Raw genomic sequence first — 24552 nt, forward strand, 5'->3', positions numbered from 1 at the left:
TTATATATGTGTATATTGTACATTGTAAATATGTTTATTCTGTAATACAAAAACAAAACCAAAGAGCAAAGTGGACCGGAGTCAAATTCCTTGTTTGTGAACTTGGCAATAAAGCTGATTCTGATTCTGATTCGGCAGAACCAATCAGAGCTCAGGAGTTGTTTGCAGTCGTGGCTCCCGTGAAACACTGCTCTCTGCTGCTCAAAGGGTGGAATTACACCCATCTTTCAACCTCTGACTTTAAGTTTCTCAGTGAAGAAGCGTTCCAGATCAGTTTTTCATGTTTCCAAGTTAATGTTCTGCAGAAGAAAGTCCAAAAAAAGCCCCGAAGGTTCTCAGAGGGTTCCTGTTATCCAGATCAGACCCAGACAGGCTGCGGCAGAACCATACCAACAATCATGGACATGAGCAAAAACATTTAGGTTTGATTGGATGTTTTATTGGCAGTTAGAAACCAAAGTTGAATCAAACTGAAACAGATTTCCGACAACGATCTGAACTCAAACCATAAAAGTCTTTCAGATCCAAGAAGTCTACAATAAATACAAAATAACATCATGTTTACCACAAACATCCTGACAGAATTAACTGAAAAGAATGATTGGCTAAAAATCAGCTGACAAGATTTTCTGTATACTTCAGCTACTCATCTAAATAAAACCTTTCAAGAATCAAGCTAGGCTATCTTCATGGAGGTCTGAAATAAAAAATACGAATGATTCAAAAATATAATTTCAACTTTTTAATGTTTCCAGGGATATCTAAATAATAAAGCAGAGAAATCTCTAGAGGTTGCAATAAATTAGAACTTTTCAGACTGACTTTTTAAAGCTGTTTGGGAGAATGTTGAATTAGTTTATTAAAAAAATATCAACGAAAAATGTTGTTATAAAATGTGGAAGTCAGCTGAAAAAATGGTAGACTTAGTTTTTAACTTTTGTGTCTGAAGGAAAAACACATTAGACAGTTGTGCATCATGCTGTTCTTTATCCCTGTATTATCTACAATGCTGTGAAAAGTATTTACCCCCTAAAGATTTACTTTTTTGCTATTTTACACTTGAATGTTTCAGATCAAATAGATTTTTATTTTAAAGATGAGTAAAAACAAAAAACAGTTTTCAAATTTATTTAATTAATTATGAGAAAGAAAACCATCCAAAGCAACCTAGGTCTGTGTGAAAAGTATTTACCCCCTAAGCCTAATAACTGGTGGTTCCTGCCTTGGCAGCAGCAACAGCAGCCATTCTCAGTACCAGGTTTCACAAACACTGGATCTGAGTCTTTAACAGCGCTGTGGAGGAATTCTGACCCACTCTGCTTTCCTGAATTGATTTAATTCAAACATATTGGACGTTTTTCCAGCATGTAAAAGGTCATTTAATATCATCTGAATCAGATTTAAATACTGGCCCCTCTAAAACCTCCCATTTGTTTCTCAGCCATTCAGAGGTGGACTTGCTGTGTTCTGGATCAGTGTCCTGCAGAACCCTAGTGAGCTTGGGCTTCGGGTCATGAACTGATGACGGGACATTCTCAAAAATGTTCTGCTAGAGATCAGAACTCATGGCTCCATCAATTACAGCAAGTCGTCCAGGTCCTGAAGCAGCAAAGCAGCCCAAACCATCACACTGCCACCACCATGTCTGACTGCAGGTATGATGTTCTGTTTCTGAAATGCTGTGTTAGTTGAACACCAGATGTAAGGGGACACACAGCTGCAGAAAGGTCCATTTTTGACTCATCAGTCCACAGAATATTTTCCCAAAGTCTTGAGGATCATCAAGATGTTTTTTTTTAATTATTATTATTATTTATTATGACCTCTGTCCTGAAATGTCAGAGACTTTGTCTCTCATTTGCTCCTAAGGTCTTTAGATCGGGACATATTGTGTTGCTGTTTGGTTTCTTTTATATTACTTTATGTTGTCAAAAAAGGTTCTTGATTCAGCAGGTCAGCCAGTCATCAGGTCAGGTGTGGCTGGTGAAATATGGGGCAAATACTTTTTCACAGAAGACAACTTGGAGTCTCTGAGGGTGTCTCCATGGTAACCCTTAGATGTTGGGACGATGGATGGACGTCATCTTGGTTGGTGTTTCTGAAGTAGAGCTGAGCTTCAGCTGCTCCTCCGAGTCTTTGAGAGTCTCTGAGCCCAGAAGCTCCCGGTTCTGTTGGAGCAGCAGGAATATGGCTTCCAGCTGCTCCTGCTGCACCCTGAGGAGACCCCACACACACACACACACACACACACACACACACACACATTCAAACGTTTAGCATCAACATGCTTCAGTTTGGTGACTCAGACTCTGTATTGTCTTTAGAAAATCAATCTTAACAGAGTCACATTTTATTTAAACTAAATCTGATTCACAAATCATTAAATCCCTCTGCAGCAGGACAGGAATGCTAACGTTGGAAAGCTAGGAATTCTGTTCAAAACCAGCTGAAACTGAGGATGAAAACCAGTTTAAAACCAGAACACCTGCCATGCTTGCAGCTGGTTTCTCAATACAGGAGACGCGATGGAGTTGTTTTCACCAATGGAGGCTTTTCTACAAACTACTGAGTAAGTTAATGGATCCACCCCCTGCTGCTGCCACCTCCATGTTTCACTGTGGGTAATGTCCCTCATGTGCCATCAAAACCTGTGGCTGAAAACTTCCAGCTTGGTCCCATTAGACTTGTTCTTCCATGAAGGTGCTTTTGGACAGACCCTGACATGTTTTCTTTTCATCAGGTTTGGGGAAATGTCTCCCAGATTTTCTCCAAGTATCAGCCCTTTTACCGTCTAATGGTATAACTATAATACTGTGGAGGTTTTATTGTCTTCTTCTCCTGACTGATACCTTTGCAACCTTTCTGCAAACTGTGGTTTATCAACAGATTGCAAATATGAAGAAACTCCAGCAGAACTTTTTCATTGCTTTTCAGAGCTGCTGAATTTACTGAGAAAAACACTGATGTGTTCAAAACTTATTCTCCCTGCGCTCTGATGTTATCAGTTTTCTGCTAATGACTTTTTTTCTATTCGGATTTAAGATGGCTTCTTATATTATACTTTAAATATATTTCTTAGTTTCTATATTAATCCTTTGATGTTGAGGCATCACTTGTTTTATCATCATTGTGGGTTTTCATGGGGCGGGTGATTATATCGTGCAGCAGCCCGACTCCACTGATGTGGGTGCACTTACTTACCCGTCGGACCATCTGCTCCACACGTAGCGCCCACCATGTGACCCAACCCGATGTCTGATGGGTCTGCTGAGCTTCAGTCAGTGCTCTGACTGCCTGGTGGTCGTTCCAGATCTCATCACTGGACTGACTTCCTTCTGGGTGCTGAGATGCTTCATTAACCGTTCATTATGTTTAGCTGCTTTCTTCTTACTAGTTGTGCTGTTTTACACTTTCAGGTCAACGTTCTCTCATTTGATTTTGGGTTTGGCAGCTGTGTTCAGAAGAACCTCAACTCTGATTAAATTTCATTTGATTTAAAATAGAAATATCTGAGTAGATGAATCTGGAGCTTTTTAACTGAAACCAGGCTGGAGAAGCTAAAACTGCTCAAGCTTTTCTGTGTAGGTGAGCTAAACAGACATCCATTTTTAAAAATCTTTAAGTTAATGACAAGAACACAACCAATTCACACTTTTATTTCCTGTTTTAAATAAATCAGACTGAGAAGAGATAAAGTAAAGCTGCAGCATCAACAGAAGCAGAAACATTTCATTGTTAGGAAACAAATTAAAACCAGTCTGAGCAAAAAACATCGTTCTTCACAAAGCTTTAACACAAGAATAAAAATACTGATTCCTGGAGACAGACTGGTGGGAAACATGTTTGCCACTAAAGTCTGCTCCACCTCAGATCTGTTAGATCCACAAAAACATGAAGGAAGCTGAAGATGAGCCATGGAAAACACCAGATCTTCCTCTCCTCAGAACCCCGTGTGGAATCAGCTGGAAGAAACAGAAGAAGACTTTATGATGAGAGGAATCATTGTTGTTTAAGGAGCAGAAAATTAAAGATCTGAAACCCATTTTTTAATCAAAGAAATCTGCTCATTCTAACATTGCAACCCTGTTAAAACATCTGATTCAGTCTTTCTTTCTCTTGTATTTTCTTCCAAACCAACTTTCTGTTTATCTTTTAAAATATTCTGCTGATGCTAATCTGTTAAATGCTGCCTCTGAGAGTTTTTATCGACTGCTGTTAATCAGTGTGATATGGGACAGCAGTCTGAGCTGCAGGAGAATATGGTCCTAAATGCTTGAAATGGTCCTGTCTTCTAAAGAAAAACAAGCAGTAAAATCATTACTGACAACAGGAGCAATAATGTTTGAGAAGAAAACAAACCCTCCTGTCTGCATATTATGTGGTTAAATTGTTCAGTTTATATTCTTAAAAGACCGACTTCAGAGCTGAATAAGAGTTTTATTTGTTTTACATGTCAGAGGTCAGAGATTTTTGATTTTCTGTCGAGGTCAGAGTTCACAGTTAATCAGGTTCTTCAACAGCAGCAGGACTCACCGTTGGCTGTGCAGTTAGCAGGCGGCATGCAGGTTAGAGGCTGAGACAACACAGCTGGACAGCAGCAGGCAGATGGGACGAGACGGAACCAGAGGACTCACAGCAGAACCACACAAACCCAGTTCAGCTCCCAGAAGCAACGATTTGGATGTCATTTGGTTCACACACAGACCAGTGATGCATGGAGCAAACAGTATGTTTAGAACGGCCACCAGGGGGCAGTAGTGGTGGCTTCAGGTAAGTAAATACCTCTTCTTCATGACTCACCTTTATGGAGGTAAATTTGTCTCAATATTATTCAATCAAACAAAAAACTAATCTCATTCCAAAAATATTAAGTTGTGATCAAAACTTTCAGAGTTGTAACAACAACAAAAAACCTTTTTTTTTTTATTAAAATGACTCATTTTTTCTCATGAGGAGAAAAAAGTTCTTTGCAAAACAAACTTTTATTTGCGCATGTCAAAAATCTTTGGTTACGACTCTCGCTCTTTTGGTTTTGACGCCAGTTTTAACCAGAATTAATATTGTGAAATACTAATTCTGCTTATAATATAGATGACCCTCTAATATAATCTGAAGAGATTGTGTTGTCACCTCTCGTGGTTTTGGAGAAATAAATTCCTGAAAGTGGGACAAATGCATATAATGGTTGAGCATTTTGAGGTATTTTGACAAGATATTTCTCCAAAACTGTACAGTAAAATATTAAATATTAATTCTTTTACATAAAACATGAATGTGAAAGTTGTAAAAATGTAATTAATATAAATGTTCTGTAGGTTACTTTTCTGTTTTCCTCTTATTTTCTCAACCGTTGCCAGGATCTGCGTCCTTTCTGCTCCATTACCGTAAAGCACCTTGTATGCGTGACGCTAATCTTTAAGAGAGAGCTGGTGTCGGCTGACGTCACCGCGTATTTCTGACTGTCGGCGCAGTTAACCGCAGTTTTCTTCTGTACAGTTGATGTCTCCTCACTGAAGCGACGCTGCAAGCCCTGCAGTTTGAGCGGCCGCTTTGGTCAGCGCTAACCAATAGGGAAACGTCTTACAGCGTTCGTCTTTAGGCCCCGCCCAGGATGTTCATGTTTCCAGAACTCAAAATTCTTTGAGTTCAACCAAAAACAGAGAGCGTCAAAACCAAGAGAGCGAGACTCGTAACCAAAGATTTTTGACATGCGCAAATAAAAGTTTATGTTTTGCAAATAACTTTTTTCTCTTCGTGAGAAAAAAATCATTTTAATCAAAAAACGTTTTTTCAAACTATTTTAAATAAATTTTCCATTTAAAAAAAAAAATCTTTACAACTCTGAAAGTTTTGATCACAACTTAATATTTTTTGATTGAGGTTAGTTTTTTTTTTGATTGAATAATATTGAGACAAATTTACCTCCATACACCTTTACTACATTTAATCTAGCTCAGCGGGCTTCACACAGAACCAAACACTTAATTAATTTTAGATTTATTTAAAATAAATAAAGTTACAATAAACAATAAAACATGAAATAATTCGCTGATAAAATCATTAGAAACTATAGAGCAATGACAAAAATGAGCAAAATGTAAGACAGCAATAATAATAAAAATAATATCCCAAGGGGCCTTCTGTTATGTCCAATATTATACTGTGGGATAAAGGGTCATCTGTTCTTATTTTTACTCTGCAGCACCTGCTGCAGGAAGGACTGCAGTTTGTTGATATTTTAACTGACAGACTACGCTGATCATTGGTTCCTCGCTACCTTCTGATCGGTGACATCATTTCCTGTGCACGCAGCTTCATGGGAACATGTTCCAGAAACAGTCTTTGAATCTGTGTGGAAAACTACATTTATTGAACCAAACCCCAAAATGAATCATCTTAAAAACCATCATCACAAGTTTATTTATTTCTATTTTCTGCCCTTTGGGTTTTTATATTTAGTGACTAAACCTGGCCAGCAGGCAGCAGCCTGTACCGACTGTAAAACTGCAGCTTTAACCATCTGCTCCATGTAGTTGAATAACTCTTGTTAACACCTACAGGTTGGAGGTGAAATTCCTTCAGAGTCCCTGATTATTGCCTGCAGGAGCCTGATACGAAACCTGCAATCAGAAAGGCTCTCTAATCCAAAACCATGTCTGAAATTTTAAAGTTTAGCTGCAGTTTCAGTCAACAAGATGTTTCAAATGGTGGGTTTATCTGAGATTCTGCACAATAAGGTCAACATGAGGCTGGTGGGTTGTACCTGGACCTTAGGTCCTGATTCTGGTCCCCCCAGCTGGATGCTGTTCTGTCACCTTCATGCAAACATTTGGCTGCATGAGCTTCGTCCATGTTTGCACTTCTGCAGCGAAGCTTTAGAAACAGAGGCCTGAGTTCAGGATGTTGCAGCAGATTAAGCGTTTGGAGTCACCCAGTTAAAACAAGCAGCAGTGAAAGCAAGAAGAAACCTAAAAATCCCAGAACACAAAGGAGTCCGACTGGGAATCCTGACACTTTGAAGAACTGCAGCTTCATGTCACACAGCGTCCAGCAGGAAGAGCTTCCATGGACAAACTGAAGATGATGATCTTAATTTGTTTAAAATCTGTGCAAATATTCAGACTTTCTGCTGGATTTTCAGGTCTTTTTTGAGAAAAATGAAATGAAGCATTTTAGGCTGACTAAAAAGATTTAGATGGGAAGCAGAATTTTCAGTCCTGCCTGCAGCTCAGAGGAAGGTTTTCCATCACTGCGCCGCTGATGCTTCCACAGAAAGATGTGGTTTAGGTCTGAACTCTCCCTGCTTTATGAAATACTTCATCATCAAGGAATGATCGGACACCGTGTTATCCTCAGAGAACTGGAAAATAATACCAGAATTTCTGAATTCTGTTTCAACCGCTTCCTTTTCCAGAAAAAGTTCCAGATTTCAGTTTTAGCTGAACCAGACTGGTTTAACGTTACCAGGAGAGGAGGAATAAGAGGATTAGGTGAGAACCATCTGGAGCTTCAGGCACCAACATGTGACCCATTTCTGGACATCAAGCTGCTGAGTGGAGGTCCAGGAGGAGAAGAGATGGAGGATCATTGAGGTTAGTGAGGAAGAGGAGGAACTTCTTCAGCGAGGGCAGGCAGATGTTCGACCTAAACCATGTTCTGATCCAGTTCTCTTGTCATGGTCCGATCCCTGTTTCTCTCCATCTGTCTGTTTCATCAGATTATTTACCAACAACAAATAATATTCCTAAATGTTGCAAATGTTTGAATATTATTCTGTTAGCAGGTTTAAAAATGATCAATATTTAAGTTAATAAATTATTAATAACAATATAATTTAAAATAAATCAACAATAGTCTGAATTCTAGTATTAGCACTAGATATTCTAGTTAATTATCTCTTAAAATATACAAACATAAATAAAAATAAAAGCACAATAAATAAAGATTAACATTGAATAAAACATCTAAACACTAAAAACTTATAACCAAAGAATAACCAATAAAAGTTCAATTGAAAGGTGTTACTTCTGGTCCTTCAGCGTTATCTTCCTGAAGAAACAAACAGATTTATTGCTAGAATTTAACACTAACTGAAATAAACTTTCATCTTCAAGATGTCACCCGTTTCTTTCACAAATTAGAGAAGGTTTTCTGTTGGACTGGTTCTCCAGAAATCTCCTTGGTTCCTGAGAACCAGAACATGGGTGAACATCCGTGTTCTTGCTGCAGAGGGGGCGGGGTTACAGGGTCAAACAGCCAGGAGAAGCATCTCCTTACCATGTCCTCCTAACACACAGTCTCACAGGCTTTACAGAGAGGTCAGGTCAGAGGTTAGCTCTATCCTAGAAAGATAAAGGTGCAGTCTGTCAGAAAACATCTGCAGCTAAAAGAGAAAACATCTTGGTGCTGAAGAGAGGAGCAGGTTGTGTTGTCCCCACCTAGGCTCCTGTTCTTCTCTGCAGTCGTGTCTTTTTGTGATGAATCAGAATCTCTGTGGCTGTTTTCAGATTATTTTAGATGTCTTCAGCACCATTTTACACCTTGCTGTGATCATTTCTGTCTCATTCTGATCATCAACAGTAATAAGATGTTTCAGCTGAGAACTCAGTTTATTGATGGAAGAATGATTTATTCTTGTGAAGACCTGCGGTGAAAAACACCTTGAAGCTTCGCTCCTCTGCAGAAACAGCAGCGAAGCCTGCAGAACATTTCAGAGCTGTAAATGAAAGCTGCAGGAATCAGCTCCAACAGCAGGGAAAAATCTAAGCTGCAGGCTGCTTTTCCACACTGAGGAGTTGGATATACCTGGATTCAGACAGCAGACTCAGTTTGAAGGAGTTTCTGAGAAGCACGTTGAGGAACCTTCCTCACATAAAACTGACAGAAACATACAGAATCAGATGCTCCATCAGGTTTAACAGGTTTAAATATTCAGATCTAACTGCAGCTGTGAGGATAGGTCATTCTCCCACAGAACCTCAGTCTGAACTCCTGATTTATCCTAAAATTTCCTCGACTGAACATGTAAAGTTTGCACGATACCTCCTGATGCAATGAGGAGCAGCAGCTCTTCTCATGCAGGAAAACTAAGATGATCAAGATCACAGAGACGTGCTGAGAGTTAATCCTGAACAGGTTGGGGAGGTGCTGAACTCACCTCTGCTCCTCCTGCACCTCCTCCTTCTTCATCAGCATCTCCAAGTTGCTGGGTTCATTTTCAGCTGTAATCACCAGCTCATCTGCAGCTGCAGCAACATCTGGAACAGGAGAAGAAGGTCAGAGCGTGCATCTTAAGGATTATTCTTTGTTTAATCAACTTTTAGCTTGAATAAAATTCCAGAACAGGAGCAGTTTGGATGATTTATTTTATTTTAAATATTTCCTGTTAGCGACCAGCAAGCTGAATTCACTTGATTGGTTAACATCCCTCCAGTCCAACATTTTTTTTCCAACTGAAACATCTTCCAAACGTAGTTCAGTAAAATCTAAACTTCCCTCACAGTAGAACTGGGAGGATCTGCATGTTTCTTCCTCTACCAAGCAGGACATCCTGAAACCATCCAAGGGACCTGGAAATATCAGGGTGATAATTATAGCAGTAATCTCTGATCTCTCAGATGGTTCCTTCATCACCAACTGATAAAACCTCATGGAGCAGAACCTTCATCCAGCTCTACAATCCAGAGTTACATTCACAGACGTTACTGAGCAGAGAAGAAGTCTGATGTTAACCTCAGAGGAGGAGTCAGCTTGTCTGGGATGGACCATCACACACAGGGATCAAATGGATCAGTCCCTCAGACGTTTTCTGGAAAAGCAGCATCCAGCCTGCAGCCAGGCTCTGTGATGGTAGGAGGTTGTATCATGGTACGGGCTTGGACCTTTTCCTCTTCTGTGATGCAGCATTGATGCAGAAAAGTCCAGCAGAGGTTTCAGAGCAACATCTGCTGCCTTCAGGACCATATATTCTCCATGACAATGGAGAACCACATTCCAAAATCCTGGCTGAGGAACAGCTGGACACAGCTGCTGGACTGACCTGCTTGAAGTCCTGACCAGAACCCAGCAGAGACTACCGGAGAACTTAGGAACTAGAAATGGGGCAAAGACAACCCGTACTGAGGGGCACCTTCAGACATGTTTGTAGTTAGAGTGGAACACCTGGAGCTCTTCATGGCTTGGTGTCCTCAGTGCAAGAATGACTTTATGTGTATGCAGAGGGAACGGGAATCTTACAGAGAAGGAAACTGAAAGAAATGATATCAAGAAATAAAGCTGAGGAGACAAAATGTAAAACATCTCTGCATCAAAGTGAAATAAACCTTTTATTCCTTTTTATCTGGATTTTCGGGGTTGTCCTGCGGCAACATTCTCTCTGTGACCATCCAGCTCACTTTTTTACGAACATGTTGCAGCTTCTCAGTGTGAACTGCAGCTGGAACATTAAAATAACATGAGGAGCAGCTGCCTGCAACTGTTTAACCTGCTGCGGATCATTGACACGTTGCCTGCAGACCCCAGCAGGAGGGCAGGTTAACCTCTCAGACTGGAGTCACTCATTGTTAGGGTTTTTATCTAAGTGCTTTTCCCTCCTTACATGTTACAGGAAGGGAGATGGTCACAAGAATGAGATATGCTTTTATTCTTTTATTAGCAGCATCTGGGGGCTATACACCAGGTCCCCACTTCCCACTTCCTTTGTTTATAATCAAGACAAATGAAATCAAGAAAAAACACAAATGTCAGCTCTCATAATTAATAAAGCATTAAAGTTTTCATAAAGCTTCAAAACATCCAGCTGAATAAAACAAAGGTTCATACTATTAAATAATAAGTTAAAACCCGTGTTATTTAGGCCCATCGTTTCAGAACAATGAGATCCATTTGAATTAAATTGTAATTAAATATCAGAGACCCGAGGATGGAGCCCTGAGGAACTCCACAGGAAGTATCAGATTTAAACCTGTCGATAACCTGAAACTAAGCCTCTTACCATTCAAAGAGATCTCCTGCTCTGGTTCTTTCGACACCTCTTCAACATGCTCAGTGGGTTCAGAGAACTTTTCAGGTGCTGGTTCTGGTGCAGACTCCTCCGCTTTTTCAACTTTTTGTTGTTTCGTCTCTGACTGTTGGACCACTTCAGCTGCTGGTTCAGGGACTACTGGCTCTGGATCAGCAACCCCAACTGGTTCTGGGACAGGATTGGATTCTGAGGCTGCAGCTGATTCAGGTTCTGGGGTTGCAAGTGGTTCTGGTACAGCCTCTGGCTCTTTGACAGATTCTACAACAGGTTCTGGTACAATAGGGGGTTCTTCTAGAGTCTCTGTTACTGTCACAGGTTCTGGAGCTAGTTCAGGCACATATTCTGTTTCAGTGAAACGTTTCTGAGCTACTAACGGTTCTGGAAAGGTTTTCTGTACTTTTACTGTCTCCTTAACAGGTTCTAGTTCTTTAACTGAATCTGCAGCAAGTTCTGGTTCTTTAGCTGCAACAGGTGCTGCAGCTTCTACTGGCTCTGGAAAAGATTCTTGTATTTGGATTTGTTCAGGAAAATCTTCTTGGGTCTCTGCTTTTTTGAGGACTTCTTTTCGTACTGTCACTGGTTCTGGAGCGGGTTCTGAGACAGCCTGGAAAGAAAGACAGTTAACAGACAGTTACCATTGGACACGTTGAGAGCTGCTGCTTGTTTTATCGGCCGCATCCTGAAATTAAACCCAGAGAACGGTTTCCAACAGAACAATCTGGAATCATGTTTAGATATCAGCTGGGGTTACAGAACCCAGATGCATAGAACTATGAAGCCCTGCTAAAGGGAAACACTGGGTTTGGATCAGGTATTTTTGATTCCCCTCAGATTTTACTCAATCAGCTTTAAATGAAAAACGTCTGGAACAAACTGGGTCAAAAGTGCAGCAGATTTAAATCAGAGGGGAAACACAAATGTGGCATTTTCTTTGGAGGTTGGAGCGCTGAATTAACCCAGGAGGAAAACTTAGACATCCTGCTCCACCACAACACTCTCCAGCTCATTTTAGGGATTCCCAAGGTGTTCCTGGGCCAGAAGGGACATCTAGTTCCTCTTGAGAGTTCTGGTTCTGCCCAGAAACCCTCCAAAGGGTGGCATCCGGATCATGTGAACCCCTTCAGCTGGTTACGTTTGATTTGGAGGAGCTGAAGTTCTACCCTACAGAGGAAGCTCATTTCAGCTCCATGTAGGCAGCATAGTCCAGATCCATATCTCAGAACCATAGGATAGGAATGGAACTTAAGAGGAGCAGTAAGTCCAGAGTCTTTCAGCTCAGCCCCCTCATTACTGGATGAAATTCTGATCTGGCTCACCATCTCCTCCATCCTGCTATCCCACAGGAACACCCAGATACTGGACCTGCTCCAATTTAGCAGAGAGTTGGAAGGAAAAGCCTTAGAGGACATTGGATCAGAACCAAATTTCTATGACCACCAGCAACATGCTGAGGATAAAGATTGGTTAGCTGTTCCATGAGCTCCAATGTTTGACAGTCAGAGCGTCCTCTGTAAACATTCCCAGGAACGCTGAGCAGATGAGCTACTGATAGTCAGACCTTATTTCACCAGGTCTGTGGAACAAGGCAGGGCCGGCGAAGGGAAAGGAGGAGAAAGAGTTATGAAAGCAGACAATCATTCCTTGATCCTCCATTTAAAGGGAAAGCATTCCCAACACCACCTTAATTAGCACCTACAGGGGTTGGACAATGAAACTGAAACACCTGGTTTTAGACCACAATAATTTATTAGTATGGTGTAGGGCCCACTTTTGCAGCCAATACAGCATCAATTCATCTTGGGAATGACATATACAAGTCCTGCACAGTGGTCAGAGGGATTTTAAGCCATTCTTCTTGCAGGATAGTGGCCAGGTCACTACGTGATACTGGTGGAGGAAAACGTTTCCTGACTCGCTCCTCCAAAACACCCCAAAGTGGCTCAATAATATTTGGATCTGTAGTTCGGTAGTCCTTGGCAGTGACGCGCCCATCTAGCACAAGTATTGGGCCAAGGGAATGCCATGATATGGCAGCCCAAACCATCACTGATCCACCCCCATGCTTCACTCTGGGCATGCAACAGTCTGGGTGGTACGCTTCTTTGGGGCTTCTCCACACCGTAACTCTCCCGGATGTGGAGAAAACAGTAAAGGTGGACTCATCAGAGAACAATACATGTTTCACATTGTCCACAGCTCAAGATTTGCACTCCTTGCACCATTGAAACCGACGTTTGGCATTGGCATGATTGACCAAAGGTTTGGCTATAGCAGCCCGGCCGTGTATATTGACCCTGTGGAGCTCCTGATGGACAGTTCTGGTGGAAACAGGAGAGTTGAGGTGCACATTTAATTCTGCCGTGATTTGGGCAGCCGTGGTTTTATGTTTTTTGGATACAATCCAGGTTAGCACCCGAACATCCCTTTCAGACAGCTTCCTCTTGCGTCCACAGTTAATCCTGTTGGATGTGGTTCGTCCTTCTTGGTGGTATGCTGACATTACCCTGGATACCGTGGCTCTTGATACATCACAAAGACTTGCTGTCTTGGTCACAGATGCGCCAGCAAGACGTGCACCAACAATTTGTCCTCTTTTGAACTCTGGTATGTCACCCATAATGTTGTGTGCATTTCAATATTTTGAGCAAAACTGTGCTCTTACCCTGATAATTGAACCTTCACACTCTGCTCTTACTGGTGCAATGTGGAATCAATGAAGACTGGCTACCAGGCTGGTCCAGTTTAGCCATGAAACCTCCTACACTAAAATGACAGGTGTTACAGTTTCATTGTCCAACCCCTGTATAATTGTAGGAGTCCCAGTAGAGAGCCTGAGTGAACCCTGAATTGGGTCCTGAAATGAAATTCTGACCAGTAAAGACTTCCAGGCAGAATCATTTAGGGTCGACCAAGCAAACTTCTACAGGCAGAACCAGAAAAGTAGGCGGAGAAAGTATTGAAAGCGACGTATTTATTATGAATTAAAACGATGTGAAATTTACAACTGAGTGCTGCGTCCAGAACATAGCTGAGGATCATCTATTGTTGAGGCCCTCCAAATAAAACTGTGTCCCTCCCTCTGACATGTCCACACATCTTCTGTTTCAGAACCTGACGTCCCGGTTAAGACGGACCCATGCAGCTGTTGGAGCCCCCAGGAAGTACTGAGTTGGTACGCTTTGGAATCTGAGCAGCTGTTGCTCCTCTAAAAGCTTAAAGAGGAACGTCAGCTGAACTCTAAATCTTCCCAGGTCAGTTTTAAACTCTGGATCCAGACCTCAGATGAATTTTCCTCCCAGTCTGAGCTGGGATCAGATGAAACAAGGAGCTGGAAGGAGGTGGAACTGCGACATTCCTCAACCCGTGACTCTCCACAGAGACAACCGGTGGCATCAGGAAGGTTCCAAGCCTGATGGTCTTACCAGGACGTCTGCGCCACTAATCTCACAGCAACCATCTGTCACATCCTCAGATCAGCACTGCACCAGTTTAGCTGCAAATGCCTTCCTCCTCCTCCTCCTCCTCCTCCTCCTTGTTTCTGAGCTACAACACAGCATCAGGCTACTGAATGAACACAAGTCATTAACTCGGTTTGTGACTCGGCAGGAAGAAAAATGGAGTCAGCTTGAACTGCTAATCTAAAGCCAGTCATCTTGATGAGATCAGTAGGCTTAATGTTCAGCTAGCAGGCTGCAAGCGTCTTGAAAGCTTCGGGGAGAAAATCAACAATAAACTGATGGAAGCACGAGAAATAATTTTAACTGAGGAAAGAAAATCAGATCATTAAGATCTTCAGATGTTCTACACAGTCATGAGCTGAATATTGCAGCCTGTAGAACCTCCTTCAGCAGGTTTTCTGTCTGACTTTATTACATAATAATTGACTTGTTACACATAGTTAATGAGTATTTCCATCATGTTGAGGTTCGAACTTTGACTAGACCATTCATATATGTTTTTCTCTTGGGAATAATCTCTCTGTAGGATGATGGACTTCAGATAGTTTGGAGATGACCTTATAACACCTCCCAGGTTAATGGGCAGCAACAGCAGCTTCTCTAAGGTCATTGCTTTTGTCTTTCTGCCCTGGAGATGTGTTAACACACACCTAGCTGCTCCAGAGCAGCAAACCTTTTTATAGCGCTTCCCACAGTAATGATTAAACACCTAATCAGCAGCTTCTCGTTCATACTTTAACGGATAAATAATGTAGAAACAGTGAGCCTGGTCACTTCCCTATGGAAACATAGTTTTTAAAACAAGAAGAAAACATAATAACTATGATTCTGTTTCATTCATTCTATAAGTCAATAAACATTTCATCTTTTCTTCTGTTCTTGCTCATAAATACTGAAAAACATTTATTAGTTCAACTTCTCTCTGTTGTCTTTATTAGAAGACCACAGTTAGATGTGCAGATCTGATTTAAATTAAATCTGCTGGAACATAAAAGACTCTCTTGACGGTAAAGGTTGCAGATCTCTGAGTTGAACACAGCGTCTTTGTTCCAGCAGCTCTCAACCTAATTTCTCTGACGCCGCCTCCCTTTATGATGGAGACACTTCAGCTCTGTTCTCTGCAGGCAAACATCTCCATGCAGGAAAGTTGCTGCAAACCTCCAGACTGACTGATTTCTCTCTCTGTGCTTCTCTGACTTGTTTCTCTCAGTAGCAAGACCTGAAAAGGGCATTAAACGTGAGTATAGGAGGTGGCTGAGATCACCATGGAGGGAGGATCAGCTGAAGCTGTTTTTGTGAGCCGGTGAACGTCTAGCAACAGTCGAGGAGCCACCAGTTGGCAGGAGAGCCAGAAGTGGAGCCAGTTCAGAGGAAATACCATCAGAATGGAGTCAGGGTGGATTAAACCGACACGACTGAGCTGCACAGTTTAAACGTCTGAAAGCAGCTGAACGACCTTTAAATAACATGTTTTAAATTGATTATCTGAAAACCTCCTGACTCACACCAGAACTTCAATAAAACAGAAATACAGACATTCACATACAAGAAATCTGAATCTAAATCTCAAAGGATCAAATGTTTACATACACAGAACCTCGTGACCTGATGAGAACGAGGCCTGCTACGCCCTGGTTAATGATCATGACCGTGTGCAAACCTGCAGATGCTAACATGGACAAGCTTGACAGCAACATGAGACAAAGGCTGAACTGTTTGGACTCAAGGACCAGAAGGACGTTTGGAGGAGTCCAGGAGAGGCTTTCAGGCACAAGAACACTGTCCAAACCATCAAGTATGGTGGAGGTAGCATCATGCTGGGGGACTGTTTGGCTGCCACTGGTACTGGTGCACTGCACAAAGTGGATGCATTAACAAAGAGGGAGGACTATCTCCTGGACATGGTTGGGATTTCCAGCAGGACAATGGTCCCAAACACACATTCAAACTGGTCTTAATGGACACAGCAGGAGGACCTTCTGGGTACTGAACTGTTTTCCTAAGCGAGTCTACATCTGGATCTGCTCGGCAACACAAGAACACAGCAAAGAGTCCGAGGAGTTAAACCCTCAAACAGAACCCCTGAAGCTGCTCAGCTGATGTCAGAACTGGGTCAGACTGTAAAACACATCAGTACAACACATTATTATTAGAAAGAGCACAGCGGTCCTGGGTTAACCAGACCTTTTCTCCTGCTTTTGGAAGTGAAACATGTTCTGACTCAATTTGCTGAACCCCGAGCTGCTCCATCTCCATAAATGGACCGCTGCAGCAGAGCAGTTTGTCATTCCCAAAGAATGAGGATGGAGTTGATTCTGGTTTTCAGTCAGACTGAAAATGTTCCTGATGTGATCTGGGCCTGGCCCGCTGCTTTATCTGCGTCTGCCTTATTTAGGCTGCAGAGAGGCCCGGCCTGCAGTCTGTAACTGTAGCAGCAGGGTCACAACAGTAGAAATGTCACAGAGACTCGATGAGCTGCAACTCCGACGTGCTGATCGTAAATCTGATCAGGAATCTGGTGCTGTCTGGTCCACAGGCTGCAGGAAAACTGCAGCAGATTCCTCACGGTTTTCTTTTTCTGGGCCTCAGGTTCTCTGAGGACTTCAAGCAAAACACAAAGTTTGGACCTGGTCTGGATGCCCTGGTGTGATTCTGGGAGCTTATTTCAAACCCAGTCATGTTGACACAGAGAACAACCCGTCTGTGTTCCTGCTGCACAAACAGCCTTTACCAAGCGACTGTAAGCGTATCTGCAGCTGAGCAGCGCGCATGGAGCTGTTATCAGCTGCTTCAACGCCTCCTCGGCTCTGAGCTGCTAAACACTTCGTCTGCGTTTCATTGCTAACATGCATGAGCCCAACCTGAGGAGTCAATGCCTGCAGCTCCTCCAGAGCCCACAGGGTTCAGGTTTTATTCCTTCAACAAACCCAACAAATAAGTAAATATTTATACATAATTGTAGATAAATTAACAAACATAAAATAATGTTGCTTTCTTGATTTTTTTTTCCGGTTTTCAACATTATTATATTTATGAATTTTAAAAGGGGGAACAATAACGTCCTGAAAAGTGTTTACAGAAATTAAATTGATTATTTTGGCGGGGGGGGGGGGGGGATATTATTCTGTTCATTTTGTCTTATTTTACAAACAAAGATGTTTTTTTTTTTAATAAAGACAAACTAAATAGTTTGAATCAGAGATGAAACCACACCTGAAAGGATTAATACTGTTAATATTCATCTCCTCTCATGAACCCGATGAATTTATATTAAAAATATCACCAACTGATAAACAAAGAGGAAAGAAACAAACCTTTAAATTAAGGTTAATTATTTCTGACTGTAACTTTGAATCAAACCCTGCAGATAATAACCAGAAACCTAGATTTCGATAATAATCAGGTGAGAAGTTTGTTGTTTCATAATCAGCTGTGACGTAAATGAAATGACATTTAAATGTGATTTTTAGATCTCCTACAGAGTCGCACTGATCCAAAGATCTGACCTTCACTTTCAGATCCGGGACGCCCCGGTTCTTCTCTGCTGGTTCTGGTCCCAGAGAGAACAGCGGTTCTTCCAGCCCCCTGGACGGAGGAACTTCGTCTCCGTATCCAACTTTGGGCTTGTTGGTCCCGGCTGAGGAAGAGGAGGGTCTGTCGGGCTTCCTGCTGAGCAGCGATGAAGCCAAATAAACCGCGACCACAGTGAAGAGGACGGCGGGGATGATGACGGTGGGGTCCAGATCCATGGTGCTGGTCTCAGGTGTGTGTGTTGCACAGACTGAGCACACACTCTGAACAGCCTCCCTCATGGAGACACGATCTGACCTCATCAGCTGACGGAGTCTTCAGAATAAGAGCCTCAAACACAGAGACCAGTTTCCAAATAAGAGCCTGAACTAAACACAAAGAAACTTTAAAATAAGAGGCCGAATTAAAAAGTTAAACATTCAAAACTAAAGACAGGTTCTTTACCCTAAACTAGAATCAAAGATTTAAAATAAAAACTTCAGCAAAGTGTTTAAGATGTCAGTCAGTTTCCACCGCTTCCTCCACAGTGGGTCGTGGTGAAACTGGTGCCGAACTCCAGGAGTCTATGGGCGGGATGCGGGGTCCAACCTGGACAGGTAGTTAGCTTTCAAAATAAAACAAAACGTTTAAGAAAGTGGACACAGCTTTTATTTTGTGAGGCTGGAAGCCCATACCACTGCAGCAGCTCCACTGGAGTCTTCTAGGTCCACCAAACACATCCGGACCGGACAGCCGAACAGAAACACTAAATCCCAGACCATGAGGGCCTTTTTCGTGTTTCAAATATTTAGCAGCAACACAGAGTTTTATATTTTTTATATTTATTATTTAGGTTTCTTGTTGAGGGAGAACAAGCCTGATAGAGATATACACATTCAACACTTTTGATCATTTTACTTGAAATGATTCAAGTTTCCCCCTCCTTGAACCGTCACCTTAACGTGGTGGAGGGGTTTGAGTGCTCAAATAATCCTAGAGGCTATGTTGTCTGGGGCTTAAATGCCCCTGGTAGGGTCTCCCATGGCAAACAGGTTCTAGGTGACGGGTCAGACAAAGAATGGTTCAAGAATCCCTCATGAAGAACAAAACATCGAGGCACGTGACGTCGCCCGGTACGGCGGAGCCGGGGTCCCACCCTGGAGCCAGGCCTGGGGTCGGGACTCGTCGGAGAGCGCCTGGTGGCCGGGTTGCTCCTCGCGGGACCCGGCCGGGCCAAGCCCGAACGAGAGACGCGAGGCCATCCCCCAGTGGGCCCACCACCTGCAGGGGGAACCGTGAGGGACCGGTGCAAAGAGGATTGGGTGGCGGACGAAGGTGGAGACCTCAGCGGCCCGATCCCCGGATGCTTAGGCTGGCTCTAGGGACGTGGAATGTCACCTCGCTGGGGGGGAAGGAGCCTGAGCTTGTGCGGGAGGTCGAGAGATATCAACTAGAAATAGTCGGGCTCGCCTCCACGCACAGCGTGGGCTCTGGAACCCATCTCCTTGAGAGGGGTTGGACTCTCTTCTACTCTGGAGTGGCCCACGGGGAGAGGCGGCGGGCTGGTGTGGGTTTGCTTGTTGCCCCCCAGCTCAGCCGTCTCGTGTTGGGGTTTACCCCAGTGGATGAGAGGGTTGTATCCCTGCGCCTTCGGGTTGGGGAGAGGTCTCTGACTATCATTTCAGCCTACGGGCCAAGTGGTGGTGCAGAGTACCCGGCCTTCTTGGCGTCCCTGTCGGGGGTGCTGGATAGTGCCCCTCCCGGGGACTCCATTATTCTGCTGGGGGACTTCAACGCCCACGTGGGGAACGACAGTGACACCTGGAGAGGCGTGATCGGGAGGAATGGCCTCCCCGATCTGAATCCGAGTGGTGTTTTGTTATTGGACTTCTGCGCTAGTCACGGATTGTCCATAACGAACACCATGTTCAAACATAAGGGTGTCCATCAGTGCACTTGGCACCAGGACACCCTAGGCAGGAGGTCGATGATCGACTTTGTTGTCGTATCATCAGACCTTCGGCCGCATGTTTTGGACACTCGGGTGAAGAGAGGGGCTGAGCTGTCCACTGATCATCACCTGGTGGTGAGTTGGATCCGCTGGAGGAGGAGAAAGCCGGACAGACTTGGCAGGCCCAAGCGCATAGTGAGGGTCTGCTGGGAACGCCTGGCGGAGCCCTCGGCCAGGGATGTATTCAACTCCCACCTCCGGGAGAGCTTCGACCAGATCCCGGGGGATGTTGGAGACATAGAGTCCGAGTGGACCATGTTCTCTGCATCTATTGTCGATGCTGTTGCCCATAGCTGCGGCCGTAAGGTCTGCGGTGCCTGTCGTGGCGGCAATCCCAGAACCCGGTGGTGCACACCGGCAGTAAGGGATGCTGTTAAGCTGAAGAAGGAGTCCTATCGGCTGTGGTTGGCTTGTGGGACTCCTGAGGCGGCTGACGGGTACCGTGAGGCCAAGCGTGCTGCGGCCCGGGCTGTGGCAGAGGCAAAAACTCGGGCCTGGGAAGAGTTCGGTGAGGTCATGGAGAAGGACTACCGGTTGGCCTCGAAGCGATTCTGGCAAACCGTCCGGCGCCTCAGGAGGGGGAAGCAGTGCTTTGCCAACACTGTTTATAGTGGGGGCAGGAGACTGCTGACCTCGACTGAGGACATTATCGGGCGGTGGAAGGAGTACTTCGAGGATCTCCTCAATCCTGCCATCACGCATTCCCTGGTGGAAACAGAGGCTGGGGACTCAGGGTTGGACTCTTTCATCACCCAGGCTGAAGTCACCGAGGTGGTTAAAAAGCTCCGCGGTGGCAAGGCTTCGGAGGTGGATGAGATCCGCCCTAAGTACCTCAAGTGTCTGGATGTTGTAGGGCTGTCATGGTTGACACGTCTCTTCAACATTACGTGGCGGTCGGGGACAGTGCCTCTGGACTGGTGGTCCCCCTTTATAAGAAGGGGGACCGGTGGGTGTGTTCCAACTACAGGGGGATCATACTCCTCAGCCTCCCTGGTAAGGCCTACGCCAGGGTATTGGAGAGGAGAGTCCAGCTGATAGTCGAACATCGGCTTCAAGAGGAGCAGTGTGGTTTTCGTCCCAGCTGTGGAACACTGGACCAGCTCTATACCCTCTACAGGGTGCTTGAGGGTTCATGGGAGTTTGCCCAACCGGTTCACATGTGTTTTGTGGACCTGGAGAAGGCATTCGACTGTGTCCCTCGTGATGCCCTGTGGGGGGTGCTCCAGGAGTATGGAATCGGGGGCCCTTTATTAGGGGCCATCCGGTCCCTGTACGAGCGGAGCAGGAGTTTGGTCCGCATTGTCGGCACTAAGTCGGACCTGTTCCCAGTGCATGTTGGACTCCGGCAGGGCTGCCCTTTGTCGCCGGTCCTGTTCATAACTTTTATGGACAGGATTTCTAGACGCAGCCAAGGGCCGGAGGGGGTCTGGTTTGGGGACCAGTGGATTTCGTCTCTTCTTTTTGCGGATGACGTGGTCCTGCTGGCCCCCTCTAGCCAAGACCTACAGCATGCGCTGGGGCGGTTCGCAGCTGAGTGTGAGAGGAGCCAGTTGAGGTGGCTCGGGCATCTATACCGGATGCCTCCTGGACGCCTTCCTCGGGAGGTGTTCCAGGCACGTCCCACCGGGAGGAGGCCCAGGGGACGTCCCAGGACACGCTGGAGGGACTATGTCTCTCGGCTGGCCTGGGAACTCCTTGGGCTCCCCCTGGAGGAACTGGAGGAGGTGTCTGGAGAGAGGGACGTCTGGGCGTCTCTGCTGAGTCTGCTGCCCCCGCGACCCGGTCCTGGATAAGCGGAAGACGACGAACGAATGATTCAAGTTTCTGATTTCTGCTACTATCGCTTTAATGAAGAATAATGTGTGTTCTTATATACAAAAACTTTATTTGAATTCTTAGTTTTTAAACGCGAATAAAAACGTTTCCAATAAAAACGATGAATCTGTGTCTGCAGTCCATCCAGGAGAAATGTTCCTCCTGGGGGTTAAGCTGTGACCTTCAGAAACTCTGAAGAAACATTCATCCAGAACTTTATTCTAGTTGACTAAAACTAGAAGGACCTGATGACGAAATTATTATAAAATCTGCATTGAAATTAAACACGAACTTCATCAGCCCCTCGTTAAAGCTGATCATAGGGCTATCATTGTGCCTCCATCGCTGGACGACAGTAAACATAAATCAGGCACCACCTGGCCCAACACTCCACCCAGCTCCTGGTGCCGTCTATGGTCACCTCGACGACGGCCAGGTCCTCCTAACTGGTCTCCCAGCCTGTGCTGTGAAACATCTGCATGTCTGGTCTTCAATCAGCCTAAAATAGGACATGTCACCCCTTTTACGCTCTCTGTTACATTCTCACACTACTCTCCAATTTTGCGTTATTTGTTATCTCTCAAACCCCCAGTCGGTCGTGGCAGATGGTCGCTCACACTGAGCCTGGTTCTGGTTCTGCTGGAGGTTTCTTCCTGTTAAAAGGGAGTTTTTCCTCTCCACTGTCGCTACATGCATGCTCAGTATGAGGGATTGCTGCAAAGTCAACACCAGTGACTGTCCACTGTCTCTACATGCTCATCCAGGAGGAGTGAATGCTACAAGTCACTGACTGGATGCAATCTGCTGGGTTTCCTTAGATAGAAAAACTTTTTATCCAATTTGAATAAATAACTGAATCTGACTGAACTGTTCACTGGTTACGATTAATTGGAATGTATGAACCTGACTGTTGTGAAGAACCTTGAGACAACATGTGTTGTGAATTGGAGCTATAGAAATAAAACTGAACTACGTAAAGATCATCAGGAAGTTCTCTAAGAGACTGATTTGCCAACTCGTCACTAAGGTTCATCTTGCTTCCAGGGTGTAAATTAAGTTCCTGAAAACACAATCATTCTGAGGCTGATTCAGAACCTTCAAAACACTTCTGACTCAGATAAGGAAGTCCAGGCGGATCAGGACAGCTGGCCTGCAGGCTAAACATCAGAGAGAGAGAGGCTGATTCTGTTTAGTTCCTTCAGTTTGATGCAGAGAAAGGACGGTCTGGTGCTCGTTCTCACCAGGCACTCCTGGTGCCTGGTTGCTAAAAAAAAAACAAAAAACAAAGGTGGTTCTGGTTGTCAGAAAGCTGAGAAGATGAGCTCTGAAAGGCAATAAAATCACAGCAGCATCTCTGATCTGAAGGAGCAGACAGCTTAATTTTATATCCTGAAGACATTTCCTTACAGCTTCACAAAATCATTGAGACCTTCAGTCAGATCCAAACACCATCATGCTGCTGACAGCTGCAGGACGCTGTTAAACAGGCCTTTAAAAGGTCCATCTTCACAAAGAATCCTGAGACTGAAAGTAGCTCCTGGTGATGTCATCCTAAGAAAAATCTTAGAAAAATGATCAAATTCTCAGATTTTTCTTATAATTTCCCCTCGATAAGATAAAAGTTATTCATTTAGCATCTGAGACCTTCAGAGAGCTCCTAACGTGAGGAGATGTTAGTGAGGAGGACCTTTAGTGAACCTAAGAGTGTCTGAAGCAGAGAAGATGGAGGAAAGACAGAGAGAAAGGAGAGATCTTCTCCTCCAATGAACAACAGTAAATGAATAAAACGTTACCAGCTCCATGGTGCAGAGATCCACCTCCTAAACAGTCGAGTCAATGAGAACAGAACCTTCTAGAACAATCATATAATTATTAATATAGAGATAAGATTAACTTTATCATCCCTCTAGGAGGAAATTAAATAGTTTCAGCAGCAGGACAGGTTAAAGGTCAACCTCTAGTAAGATGATCTTAGGAAGGATCAATAAATACTAGAAACAATAATTAATAACCATGAATAAAAAATTACAAACAATATAATACAGAATTATCTAAATATTTACTGAGTATAAAATGCTTCAAAAAATTAATTTGGAAAAACTCTTTAAGAAATATAGATCTACATAAATAGAAAGTGTCTCCAACAGTCCAATAATCTGAGCTCTATATCCAGAGCAGGAAGATGTAAATGAGGTGAATCTGCTGTATTGTTCATGATGATGTCAGCAGCCTAAATGATCATCTCCAACATCTATGGAGAAGTTCTCTGGTGCTGCTATCTCCTCTCTAGCTTCTGAATGCAGCAGGAACCAGAGCTGCTCACATTCCAGGCTGGTGCTGAAAGCAGAGGGAACGATACATTGATCTACTGGTTCCCACCGTGATCCCAGAACTAAATCTACCTTTAACACTCCTCTCTTCTCCTCCACCAGCAGGCTCTGCTCCTCTGTTCACTTCGCTTTTCTCCAAACTATCATTTTACCAAACTAAACCTCATTAAACAAGGAGATCACAGTAAAATGCTGAGTTTAATATGAAATAGATGCAGTATGAAAATGACCAGCATGGAGAGTGAACATAATCAGATCAGAATAATGATGATAAATAAGCTATATTCAAACACATTGATGCTGTAGGACAATTAATTTAAGTTTTATCATGATTTAAACATTTCTGAATCCAAGTGTAAATTCTTTATCGGTTCATTTCTCTCCATTCATTACTGGGAGCGCATG

General features: G+C 43.8%; 1 protein-coding gene across 4 annotated transcripts; it reads right to left on the reverse strand.

Moving 5' to 3' along the window:
- Nucleotides 1-417: 417 nt before the first annotated feature.
- Nucleotides 418-18496, reverse strand: LOC124862666 (proteoglycan 4-like). 4 transcript variants are annotated; one of them, XM_047356715.1, is made up of 5 exons: nucleotides 17988-18478; nucleotides 10994-11627; nucleotides 9158-9257; nucleotides 8278-8342; nucleotides 3641-3962 (listed from the first exon to the last, which is right to left on the reverse strand). In XM_047356715.1, exons 1-4 carry the CDS (start codon nucleotides 18312-18314, stop codon nucleotides 8309-8311), a joined length of 1095 nt encoding a protein of 364 aa, XP_047212671.1. In that variant the 5' UTR covers nucleotides 18315-18478; the 3' UTR covers nucleotides 3641-3962; nucleotides 8278-8308. The 4 variants fall into 4 exon arrangements, with proteins under 4 accessions (XP_047212670.1, XP_047212671.1, XP_047212673.1 ...); XM_047356714.1 differs by lacking the exons at nucleotides 3641-3962; nucleotides 8278-8342 and adding an exon at nucleotides 418-2214 and having other exon boundaries at nucleotides 17988-18496; XM_047356717.1 differs by lacking the exon at nucleotides 8278-8342 and having other exon boundaries at nucleotides 17988-18467.
- Nucleotides 18497-24552: the final 6056 nt, after the last annotated feature.

Source organism: Girardinichthys multiradiatus, chromosome X, assembly GCF_021462225.1.
Source record: "Girardinichthys multiradiatus isolate DD_20200921_A chromosome X, DD_fGirMul_XY1, whole genome shotgun sequence".
In the NCBI taxonomy this organism is placed as follows: Eukaryota; Metazoa; Chordata; class Actinopteri; order Cyprinodontiformes; family Goodeidae; genus Girardinichthys; species Girardinichthys multiradiatus.

What these genes read in the sequence shown, in the direction of transcription:
- LOC124862666 (XM_047356714.1), bottom strand. Translation starts at nt 18,314, where the DNA reads ATGAGGTCAGATCGTGTCTCCATGAGGGAGGCTGTTCAGAGTGTGTGC. An exon ending in TCCCGGATCTGAAAGTGAAG is followed by an intron (nt 11,628 to 17,987) that starts GTCAGATCTTTG and finishes CTTTCTTTCCAG; the next exon opens with GCTGTCTCAGAACCCGCTCC. An exon ending in GAGGTGCAGGAGGAGCAGAG is followed by an intron (nt 2,215 to 9,157) that starts GTGAGTTCAGCA and finishes GGGTCTCCTCAG; the next exon opens with GGTGCAGCAGGAGCAGCTGG.